We start from the raw sequence: 12731 nt of genomic DNA on the forward strand, positions 1-12731 counted from the left end.
CATTTTGATTATATGACGAGGGTAAAAGAATATAAATATGTACAATTAACGCAGATTGACCAGCAAAATTGCGGAGTTAATTAGATTTTGAACTGATTTATGATACAGATTCAAACCCGGAATTGATCAGACAGAAAAAAAGAGTTTCTGGGGAATGATTTTCGGGATGAAGGAGATATTTGAATAAGATTATCTATCTCTCGTACCATATTCATCGACCGAATTGCACGAGAGGTACCTTGCAGGGCGACTCTCGCAGCGTGCCATCAGATGAAACAGAGGACGCGCAGACCTGCGACAGCGCCGAGAATTGAACATGGGCGACGACGGTAAGGCGGGCGGACTTGTCTATTATGGACTTCGGCTGCGATAGCCTACTAAATATTGCCGATGCCCAAAGATCCTAGAACTTAAGGGCAATGTATTTTTCCACCGAGAAGTATTATCGCAACATTACTTTCATAAGCTTGCTTGTCGGCTTGCTAAGCAGCTCATTTCGGTAGGTAGTTTGGGGAGTGTAGAGTGGCCACTATCGTCAGTGTGCTTTAGTGATGATCTCTTCCGCTATTAGTCAAGTCTCGAGGTGGAAATGTCTGGGGCTGCAAATCCCCGACAATAAAAGTCTTCGGTTTTGCCAGAGCACGGCTTTTGTGAAATTATTAATAGAAATGTTTATATATTTGATGGAATTAAGGTTTACGTATCATTACAATGTTTCATTGTATTTAGTTTCGTTTTGGCTTTTAACTTATTCGACTTGTTGTTCATTGAACTTTATGATGTAGAAGACCGTTCCAAAAAGGGAAAGGCACTAAATTTCACAACTAGGGTCCATATTATTATGCATGTGATATGATCGAATATCAGGACCCTGACTGCCTTGATTACATGCCAATTAAACTTAGAAAAAACAACATTTCGTTATATATCACTTTAATATTATATATATTCACGATCTTTCACATTATCAGCCTCTGGAGATTATAAAAGACATTTTGTCGATCTTCCTGAACCCTAGAAAAGGCAAGAAGAGTGGTCGACCTGTAGCGGAATGACACAAAGCCACTGAGATTACTCAAAAAACGACCTGTAATAATTCTATTTAAACCCCTTAGTGTACACCCAGTTCGAGCGGTTCATCTTCAGCGGAGATACCTACTGCCTAGGTGCTTTTTTACCGCCTGGGATCCATAATAGGCATTCCGACTCCGAATTCTGAAGTCTGCCTTGTTCATGCGAGAAGGCTGTGGTTTATGACCATAACCACGGCCATGGTCATGATGGTAGGATCTATTCAAAATAGAGAAACTAGGGTGGCATTGTATGAAGGACGGTCATGAACATGTTATGGCCTTTTCCATGGTACTGGCATCGAAGTTTTGGGAAGACCAACGGCGTTTACGGTCGACATTCCCTTGACGATTGGCTGCAGGTGAGGTTATGCATAGTGAACCGGCTGGCGAAGGAGGCCTCGGGGGCTCTCATTTGCGGACTCTCCATAACGCCCACGGAGATCATCAAACAAGTCGGCTGAAAATGATTTCCGTTTTTTTGTTGTAATTGAAGCTAAGCCATATTATACCGTATATAAAACTGGTGTATTTTGATACTGCTAACGCTTTTTTTCAACAAAACAGCTTGTTTTTAATGCGCCAGCATTATGCTGTAGCTTCCGAATTCTGAGGTATCTACCTACCTAGGTGGAAATTTAGGTGTTTAGGTGGTTCATCCGTTCAACTTGTCACTGTGGCTGCATATTGACCGTCTGAAACAAGCTGTCGGTTAGCCACACCCAATTGTTCTTTTACTCACTCCCCTACCGTTTGCCCGGTCACACGAGCCCTTCGTTTATCGAACGTGGTAGCAAATTAGTGGCCTTGGATCTGACAGCATCCGATAGCGTTTCCCTCACTGAGATGCTGCCCTCTCACAAGGGAATTAGGCTTGTTGGTAGGCATGCCCACAGTTGCGGCCGCCTTGTTCGCTACCTCCGGCTATGGGGTGCCTTGAACCCGCTGTTTAGGCCAGCAAGCTACCTCAGCTCTTTCCTTTGTTATCCCTTCTATTACTTTAAATTCATCCATTGATCATGCTACCATAGCACTGTTGCTTCCAGAGACATCTTCATGTCTTATCGGAACAACAAATTACTATCAAAATAAATCCATCGCTTTACGGAGAGAGCCTTTCATCATAAGGCTATCTCTTTCACTTCCCCGCAATCAGACTTATTTCATGCTGATAGGCTTCCTGCAGTATTCAACCATCTCTATCAGCTCTCCGAGATATAGTGAGCAATGAACCGGTAGGATATCTTCCATATTCCCATCAAAACAGCCCATGGAGCAGCCATTACAACTTTCCTCTCTGTCCTGCTTCCTCTACCTGACTGACTTACATTTCCAATAGAAACAGGCAGGCGCCGAACGCCAATCGGTGCAACCAATTTTTCCAGAATGGTACATGCAGATTTGGAGCAAGATGTAAGTTTCGCCATGAGACCTCATCATCCCCAGCGGCTTCGCCTCAAGCATCAACATCACGTCGGGAGACGCAGGCTCCAGCCGAGGACAAGCTTCGAGAATGGAAGCGATTATTGAACCACAGCCCATCAAACCCACGTGCTATACGATCATCGGCCTTCATGAACCAGCAGGCGTACGACCGATACTTCAAGCTCGCTCTAGAGCTCATGGAAGGAGATATCGGCGCTTCACAAGCGACCGTAAAGCTTATGGCTACAGATGATGGCCTTGGCTTCATCAAGGATCTCATTGAGCGACAAATTCCCCAGGCCATAGACAGGCCCACGAAGATACGTCTATATCTAAACCAGATACAACCTATGTTCCAGGTTCTCACCCATACACGCGTTGTTGATTCCAATGTGCTTGAGCAACAAGTCGCCGAGATTTATAACTTCATCCAAGGGATTGGAGGACGACGGATGAGAAGCCTATTTGACTTCATCTTGGGCTTACTCGATGTTTGGTCTACTCTACCTAACTTGGCCGAGAAGGATGAGTGTGGAATTTCCACCTGTGAACTTTCGCTCTCGATATTGGCCACGATGATTGATTGTGCTACGAGTAACATCGTGAATGATAATTTTGAGCATATTGTCAAGCGATTCGGAAGTTTAGTTCAAGCCGCCACTTCTTCATCTAACGAATTCTCGAAGTTGCAAGCTAAGAAATTCCTACAATATCTCGAACAACGTCTTGGAGTTGGCGCCTCGCTTTCTGAAGCTAAAGTAGGGAAGCCGGTGCCAGTGACACGGTCCGAATTTGTTATGCGAAAGGATCTGCCGGGGCGACTTTCAGCAGATGGTCCAAGGCACGATAACGATCATGATGATATTTGCAAAATAAGAATTCTGCCCACACACCAAGAAATAACGTCTGTCCGTAATGAATACCTCCCGACTACAGATTCATCTCTGTTTCATAGACCTGGGATTCATGGTCGCCTGGATAGGGAATTTCGCCTATTGCGAGAAGATACCGTCGGTCAACTTCGAGACGCTGTCAGCTTGCAGCTTGAGGCCATGCGAAATCCCAAGCGCAAGCAAAACAACGGGAACAGGAATGCTCTTCGTACTTACGCCTACGAACAAGCTGCGATCATCGACGTTGGATTTGATAGAAATACAGGAATGGATTTACTAATTCAATTTCGGCAACCTATATCCAAGAAGAATATCCGCCAACGTCGAGATTGGTGGGAAAGCTCTAAACGTCTCCAACCTGGCGGTCTTGTCTGTGTCCTTTCCGAAAGCGACAGCGTGCTATTCTGCGTGGTTGGTGATGCCACTATCGTAACAAAGGGACAGAAAGGAAAAGCCAAGGTGGAAGAAAACGAAGGATCTAAGGATCTATCTCTTGCTGACGATGAAACTTCCGCCTATGTGCATTTACAACTCGCCGAAACCCGTCAAAACGATATTGGCCAAGCACTACGGTGGTTTCAGGACGTTTCTACCAAATGGTTGTGTCTAGTGGAGTTCCCTCGCGTCCTTCTTCCCTCATTTCAGCATACGCTCATGGCTCTTCAACGCATGTCAAAGAAATCAAGTGTGCCATTTGACGACTTGCTCGCGCCAATTGAACATAATCCAACGTTTGATATCACTATGGTGGGCCCTCCTCAATACACAACTAAACGAGGATTTTCTTTCAACCTTCGATCCCTCACGAAAGATGATACGGAACTGCAACATTCGCCCCAGAAGCCACTCGACCCTGAAGTGCTAGCAAAACATTCCGTTCTTGATCCTACTCAATCCAAGGCTCTTTTAAATACGTTATCGAGGAGGTTGGCGCTGATCCAAGGCCCACCTGGTACTGGGAAAAGTAAGTCTGACATTCTTTATACACCATTTCCTTCGTGAGGCTTCCTATGGGGCGGTCACGGGTGATTGATGGTGGTATTAGGGACTTCAAGGGAACGAAATTAGCTAATATGAAAATATAGGTTTCACCGGCGAGAAAATAATCAAAGTGTTACTTGCGAACAAGCGCCAGGCTGACCTCGGGCCCATCCTTTGCGTATGCTATACCAACCACGCCCTTGACCAGTTGCTAGTCCATTTAAAGCATGCCAATGTCAAAATCATCCGAATCGGATCTAGATCCAAATCAGAAGAGCTTGAGGGTGTCAATCTTCGTGCCGTAGCCCGAATCGCCGACCGTACCAAGGCTGAAAAGGGATCCATGTGGAATTTAAGTCAAAGTCGGAATGAGGATTCTCAATCAATAAAAAATTCACTCCGAGAACTTGCAACCTGTCAAACTCCGAGCACACTTCGCGATTACCTTCGAAAAATTCACCCACACCACCATCAGGCTCTATTTAGCTTCGAGGACGAAGAAGGATTTATACAGGCAGGGCCTCGCAAACCTGGACAACTCCTTGAACAATGGCTTCATAGCGGTGGTGAAGACGGTTCACATCGCGATATCAACAGTCTTCTAGGTACTGAAATCTGGTCTATGCGCAAAAATGAACGATTGCGCCTTTACAAACACTGGCTACGAGAAATACGCGACCCGCTTGTAAACAACGTTATCAGCAGATATAAGAACTACCAGAGTACCAAGGATGAGCTAGACAAAGTGTCTCGTGACGTCGATTTACGATGTCTACACGAAGCGGATGTCGTTGGCGTTACGACTACCGGTCTAGCGAGGAACATCGAGCTTCTTCAGAAATTGAGATGCAAAGTTATGTTGTGTGAGGAGGCGGGCGAGGTTCTGGAGGCACATACCCTCGTAAGTGATGTTAACAATTTTTGGGGGTTTTCCCCCAGATTATATATGATATAATGCCTCCTTGTCGAATTCAATTTGGAGCTATACCCCCAAGCTCCTTGCCTGGCGAAGTAAATGCTGACTCATTTTTTATAGACGGCCCTACTCCCATCTGTCGAGCATGCAATTCTCATTGGTGATCATCTACAATTGAGGCCACAGATAGTAAACTACGAACTACAGAGTACTAGTCATCGAGGAGCCCAATACTCTCTCGATACTTCGCTGTTTGAACGCCTAATCGAACCTTCGTATGATACTGACCCAAGGCTACCATTTGATACTCTGGAGACGCAGAGGCGAATGCATCCAAGTGTCTCGGAATTAATTCGATCAACTTTATATCCTGGACTGGACGACGGCGGTGACGTGCACAAATACCCTGGTGTTCTTGGGTTGAAGAAGCGCTTATTCTGGATGCACCATGAATCACCTGAAGATCAAGCAGCCAATCCAGATCCAGCAAACACTTCGCATACGAATACTTTCGAGGTTGAAATGACTATAGCTCTCGTACAACATCTCGTCAGGCAAGGATTATACGCCGCAGATGACATCGCAGTCATCACCCCTTATCTAGGACAGTTGAGTCGACTTCGTCGCGAGATGGAAAAACTGTTTGAGATCTCTGTTGGCGACCGTGATATGGAAGACCTTGAAGCTCTTGACGCAGAGAACGTAACAGACGAGAGCCTGGTTGATCAACCACATAAACAACCCGTCGTCAAGAGGACATTATTGAAGAGCATTAGACTCGCCACTGTCGATAATTTCCAGGGCGAGGAGGCTAAAGTCGTGGTGGTTTCACTTGTGAGAAGCAACGAAGCGAATAAATGCGGATTCTTAAGCACGTCAAATCGTATCAATGTGTTGTTATCTCGAGCTCAGCATGGAATGTATCTCATCGGCAATGCCAACACCTATAGGCATGTTGATATGTGGGATAAGGTATTGCGAATTCTGGCGCAAAATGGGAATTTAGGGACTGAGTTGGAATTACAATGTGAGTGCTATCATTCTAATAACAGTGATCAATGCTAACTTTAACTCTCATAGGTCCGCGACATCCTAACCCTGACGAACCACTTCTAGCTTCTAAAGCCGACGATTTCTTACGACTCGCCCCTGAAGGAGGATGCATTCGTCGCTGCGACCGGCGTCTGACATGTGGGCATTCGTGTATCAATAGATGCCATCACGAAGTCCTTCATAACGCCGTTAAATGTTTAGAACCATGTCCTCGGCCCAAGAAGGGATGTCAACATCCATGCAAACTGGTCTGCGGCGACCCTTGTAAACCCCGATGCGACGAGCGCCTACAAAACCTGAACATCACTCTTGCTTGTGGCCACAAAATTTCGTCGGCATTCTGCTGGCAGGCACAGGATCCTAAAGTTATTATTTGCAAAGAGATGGTCAAGAAAACTGTTCCTGGTTGTGGTCACATAGTCGAAGTGCCCTGCAACACAGACGTTAGTCTAGACACTTACAAGTGTGGTCATATGTGCCTTGATCCTCGACCTTGTGGCCACTCTTGCCGCAGTTCATGCTGGCAGTGTAAGCAGAGGAAAGATGGTAAGGTCGACAGTACCAACCACGGGATCTGCAAACAACCTTGCGGACGGCAGTACACGACTTGTCAACATACTTGCCGACAAGAATGCCATGGTGGAACCCAATGTCCTCTTTGCCCAGCACCCTGCGAAGTTCGTTGCAGCCATTCAAGATGCAGTAAAAAGTGCCATGAGCCTTGCGTACCGTGTGCCAAAGAGACTTGCGAATCGCATTGCGTCCATTCACGATGTACCATGCCTTGCGCTGCTCCTGTATGTTTCAACCCCTCTCCTACTTTTATCTCTCTTTTAGTCCATGTTACATGCTAGGACTCTCAGCCCAAGTGTTTTTTTTTTCATTTTATCTTGGAAGAGGACCGTGGCTAACTCTTATTGCCATAGTGCGACTGGGTGCCTTGTTCGAAGAGATGCGACAAGGTATTGAGTTGCGGACACCGGTGCCCATCTATATGTGGCGAGACATGCCCCGATGCGAAGTTTTGCCAGACGTGCTGCTCCGAGTCTATAAAATCGCGTGACGTAGATTTTATTATGGGCATGCAATACCACGAAGTCGATCTAGATGACGATCCTTGCATTTTCCCGGACTGTGGTCACTTCATTACCATGACGAATATGGATGGCATTATGTCTATGAAAGATTATTACGACATGTCCGCTGAGGGAAAGCCTGCCGCCATTGCAAAATCCTCCGAACCTTTTTCAATGGATGAGGTCAAAGCCTGTCCCACATGTCGTGGATCCCTGCGAAGCGTTGCGAGATATGGGCGAATTGTCCGGCGTGCTATGCTCGACGAGGCCACCAAGAAGTTTATTAGTTGGTCCCAATCGGAGTATGCTAAACTTGCGGACAAGCTGCTTGATATACGGGAGGGCATATCGAAGTTCTCGCCTCCCCAGATTTTGCAGCAAGATACGAAGTCCAAAAAGAAAATATTTTCGACTAGTCGCCTCAAGCCCCTAGGCCTCATCCGTGAATGGGTGGGCGGTACCAGATATGATGAAGCTTTCAGGTTCTGGAATGGAGTCAACAATTTTATTGGGCAAGTGAGAAGAGAAGAACAACCCTTGCAACGTGTCCAAGACTTTGTACAACACGCCGCGAAACAGCGAGCAGTTCAAGGAGACTTCGTCCTCGACGAAACGATCATCCAAAACAAAGCTCACCTTCTAGCATGCTCACTCTCCCTAAGATGCGATGCCCTTATTGTAACCGATTTTATGGGGCTACGAAAAGACCTACTTGAGTCTCGACCCAAGATCGAACTAGACTTCTCGGTGCAGATGAAGGATTGCGGGATTATGGCGGAACGCGCTATGACGACAAAGCACCCTAGACAAGAAGCCGAGGCTTATATCTACTTCGCTCAGTTCTGTGCATTCAGCCGGGCGCTCACTACTGGTGATGAATCGTCGGAAAATGACTCTAGTAAAGTAAAGATGGAAAAGTTTAAGGAACAAGGTACCGACTACCTTGTTGCTGCTTGCGCAATAGTGGAAAAGCACCCAGCTCAGAGCAAGGGCCTAATGGCCGAGATCGAGGTTGTATCAAAGATGCTTCGCGATAGTGTGTTCTACGAAAAGGTATCCGCAGAGGAAATGCGTGCCGTATACCGGGCAATGCAAAATGAGTTTCTTGGAACGGGACATTGGTACACATGTGAGAACGGGCATCCTTTCACGGTCGGCGAATGCGGGATGCCAATGCAAGAGGCTAGGTGCCCAGAATGCGGAGCAGCCGTCGGCGGCAGAAATCATGCGCCTGCTCAGGGAGTGCAACACGCTGCTGATATTGACCGACTTGCTCGTCAAATGGACGGCATGGGCATTAATTAAGCCGGTGCCCCTAGCTAGTTGCCGTGCTAATAACGCAGGATTGTGGACAGGACTCATAGGGATATAAAAATTTACTTGCCTATCAAGGTACCGTACCTGGCCATCCCCCATAACATACGATCATGACATGATTTCGTTCCGTTTTGTAGGAAATTTATTCACCATAAATACCTATTTAATACCATTAAGAAAACTTAGTCTAATGTGAAAGTTGACCATGGTCGCCTACAATTGTTTTGAGGATTTCACATCGTCTCCGACATGTGTAAGAGCAGAATTGTCATAACAACAAAGGGAAATTTCATATTGAAGACTACATATAGTACTTATGGAGTATGCTCAATGCCCCTCTCATCTATCTGCCTTGTGTATGAGGCGATCTAGAAGATATGTCCTACCCTCCCCATCCAGTACACAACGAGAGACAAGAAGGACCCTCCCTCATTTCGTTTGTCGGGAGCCCTTGAGGTATAACGACCGATAGCCAATAGGTAGGTTGGTAGGTATCATCCACCCAACTATCTTTTCCTCTCTAGAACCCCTTTCTTCACTTTTATTTCTTATCTAGTCAAGAAACAACGGGAATATTGATCTAGTATACCTGGACGGTTTCCTTGAGGTTGGTAGCGCCGACGATAGGGCTAGGCGCGTCCTTGGACTCGGCAGCCTCAACGTCGTCGTCTTCCTTCATGCCACCGAGGATCATGGAGCTAGGGGCTAGGGCCTGGATCTCGGGCGGGCTGGTGAAAGCGAAGAACTTCTCGTCGTGCCATTGGCCTGCCGTGATGTATCGGCCCTCGCTGTCGGTGAACGGGGTGTCGTTCTCCGCGCGCAGGAAGTATGCGATGGAGTAGCGGTGCTCGGTGGGGTCCAGGGGGACTACGCGGTGGATGCAGGATTGCATCGTGTGGCCGCTGGCGAAGCGTAGGGAGTCGCCGACGTTGATCACGGCCATGCCGTCCTTGGGCTCGACGAATCCGAATTCTTTGGATCCCGGAGGACGTACTTGGAGACCCCATTGCTCGGCGAAGAGGAATGTGAGGGAGCTGATGTCGGTGTGCTTCTGGTGCCCGATGTTCTTGGCTGTTGGGTCGGATGGGATGTAGTGCATCATGGCGATGGTGCTGGTGGAGGGTTGGTCGTTGCGGTGGGAGTTTTCGAAGCGGGCGGCGCCGGTTAGACCGAGGCCGGTGGAGAGAGCCGCGAGGATTGTCTTGGTGGCGATGTTGGCGCCGGCGATGGCGTGCTCGAGAACTTTCATGTCGGGGCTGTTCTTGATCACGGCCGGTAGGTGCGGGCTGTCCTTTTGGATCTCGTCGCGCGAGACCTTGATCATTTCGTACCCGTCCTTGGTGTTGTCGAGGACACCGGTGCGAGAGCCGATGGGCTCGTAGCTTTTTTTTCCTTCTGTTAGCAAATATCCGAGCGATCGGGATTTTCAGTAACAAGTGTTACTCACCCGAGGTGGGGAGCGACGAGACCGAACTCGTTCTTGGCCTCAAGGGGCGCATCGAAGAAGCGGTACATCAGCTGGAGAGTGTCCTGCTGGTCCTCGAGCATGCGGCGACCGTCAATTCCTCGGAGGTCTAGGTAGAAGTATCCCTCGTCCTGGCAAGCCTTAACCAGTCTCTCAACCTCGGCAGGCTCCTGGGAGAGCAGCTTGGAGAAGTCGATGATCTCCATAGGGTAGACCGGGACATTCTTCCCGTTCCACACCTTGGTCTGCGGGACAGTGGTTGAGACACCCATGGTTACTACTACTTGCTTTCAGGTAAGACTTATTGTGGGATACGAATTGGTTGTTGAGGACGACGTTTTCGAAGTTTCCTCCCGCTCGTCTTCTTTTGACTCCCCCTTCAAGCTCCTGACAGCTTCAGCTTTATAGGCAAGGCGATGACGATAGGAGACAGTTTATCGGAGCGCCATCTTCCATATCCTTGGAGAGTCTGATGTAACTTTCCCCTCCCCCCACACTGCCTCTTTTCATTTATCCATCTGCATCCCAGATGTCATTGATAATATTCGCGTCTCCTCCCTCCTTCCTCTTTTCCCATCTCCACCAACCACCATCTCCGCTCTTGGTCGCCTACACCCAAAGACAGATTGGGGACCGTCTAGATTGGGGTGCGACACCACCCTCTTGGCATCTTATCGTTATCGAAAAGGAGTATAAGCACTTAATCTGCAAGTTTAGCCGGCAGGGGAACTGGCGTACCTAGATCGCTGGCCCGGCTGCAACCCTCCGCATTATTTCTACCCACTCACTTACTTAACCTACAAAACGCGGGTTTGGCTAGCAGATATCGGGGAACCCTGCTTTGGAAATGCAGGCATGGCGCCTAGTCGGCCTCCCAAGAAAGGTGTCATATATATTATACACCCCGCCAAGGCCGGCAGATGTTTCTGCTAGCTCACCTTTTGGGGGTCTTTGAGTTAGTTTCTTACGACGATCTCGAGTCAATAGCAGTCAACTCCGCATTCGATCCAATGCCTTGGCTCCCCAGCTATATTGGATTTCTACGCCGTCGTAGCCGAGGCCGGCGATGCTGTTGTTCGTTCGTCAGGGACGAAGCTTACGAATACGGCCTCGACGTGGAACGTTTCCCCTCACTTGTCAACCCGTGGTGATATATTGGATGACGAGCTAAATAGGAAGTCCCCACAGGCCTTGGACCCCTCGTGACGATCTGCCATGCCAGAGTGAAGGATACGCGAGGACGAGGACCGAGTCGAGACTGCGTAAGTCATCGCTTACTGATAAGAATTGCGACTGAGTATGGAACGATCTTGATATATCGGGATGTGTATTCCAACTTCCTGGTCCCATTCGGTTTGTATATTGGAGAGGGTTTGTACGTAATGGAAACTTGGCGGGAATAAAGTAGAGATATTGAATTGAAGCTTTTCAGGGCCGTGTTCTTTATTATCAGGGTCCTTTGCTGTTGCATGATTCGACCGCTTGTTTTACGTTTATGGACTTCATATGCTGATTTTCTTTAGCCCATTGAAAGTTCGGATGGTATTTCGAAATGGCATGTGAAGTACGTTATCTAAATCATGGTTTTATATTAATGGTCATAGTGGTGGCGTAATCAAGCTCGTATATTAATTGACAATAATTTTAGATGATATCATATTACTGTTGGGATGCAATAATAGCATTGCCTCATAGATTGTAGTTTTCACGATTTTGATCTCGACCGGGCCTGAATTCTTTGATAAGTGATACTTATCGGAGATTATTCCGTGTCAGGGTATGGAGAACAAGTCAGGTAGCCATGCCCATGCTTTCTATGAGGCTGAGAGTTGTGATTGTATGCGTATTGATGTGATATCTTCTCTTGATAGACTTCGAAGCTATATTGAATACCAGCAGTGGAAGAGGGGAGAGCAATACACCTGGGGAAGAGAGGATGAGACTCATACTATCTCCCTCCCGCATAGGTAGGCGATTCTATATAATACGTATCGCTTACCTACCTAAGGTATCTAATACATAATTTGGGAGCTTAATATAGTATCGCTTACCTAGTAATTAGTGTGTTTTCGTCTTTCCTTTTTATTTGGTGGACGATATACTCGGTTCCGTCCCCTCGTTCATATTTCTACAACTTTATGTTGAAGGACATATCGCATGCCACTCATCGCGCATCTCATTTCAGGTTGTCCTCCGTGGTTGCAAGGTGAAATAGCAATATTTAGCTCAGGTTAAAGATTGCTACACTCCATGAATCTCCATGGATGATTGCGGTAAGATACCATTCCATAACTCCGCCCCCAGACAATGAAGTCCCCGTTCTATCACACTTAAACGCCGCTCTCCTGGAATGAAACCGTTTCTAAGACCTTTGAACTCGGCGCTGTACGTCTATCCGCCTAATCGGACGAGTCGGGAGAGCCACCCGTGTTGGCGCAGTGTGGACATCTTTCGCCGGGCTGTTCGACCGTCAAATGATCTTCATACTCGTCGTAAAACGGGCAATCCCGACTGCCTTCTTTCTCGCCGGCGCTC

At 47.4% G+C, this 12731-nt stretch overlaps 2 protein-coding genes across 2 annotated transcripts; one reads left to right on the plus strand and one right to left on the minus strand.

The window, feature by feature from the left end:
- The first annotated feature begins 2192 nt into the window (after positions 1-2192).
- Positions 2193-8883, plus strand: F4822DRAFT_183775 (uncharacterized protein). Its single transcript, XM_051453444.1, has 6 exons — positions 2193-2305; positions 2410-4352; positions 4474-5270; positions 5406-6312; positions 6366-7135; positions 7265-8883. Exons 1-6 carry the CDS (start codon positions 2298-2300, stop codon positions 8717-8719), a joined length of 5880 nt encoding a protein of 1959 aa, XP_051317151.1. The 5' UTR covers positions 2193-2297; the 3' UTR covers positions 8720-8883.
- A 374-nt stretch (positions 8884-9257) lies between these two features.
- Positions 9258-10596, minus strand: F4822DRAFT_183928 (Clavaminate synthase-like protein). The gene is made up of 2 exons (XM_051453445.1): positions 10179-10596; positions 9258-10113 (listed from the first exon to the last, which is right to left on the minus strand). The coding sequence occupies exons 1-2, from the start codon at positions 10466-10468 to the stop codon at positions 9312-9314; spliced, it is 1092 nt and encodes a 363-aa protein (XP_051317152.1). The 5' UTR covers positions 10469-10596; the 3' UTR covers positions 9258-9311.
- Between the last annotated feature and the right edge of the window lie 2135 nt (positions 10597-12731).

Source organism: Hypoxylon trugodes (genome assembly GCF_022578975.1).
Source record: "Hypoxylon trugodes strain CBS 135444 unplaced genomic scaffold F4822scaffold_3, whole genome shotgun sequence".
Classification (NCBI taxonomy): Eukaryota; Fungi; Ascomycota; class Sordariomycetes; order Xylariales; family Hypoxylaceae; genus Hypoxylon; species Hypoxylon trugodes.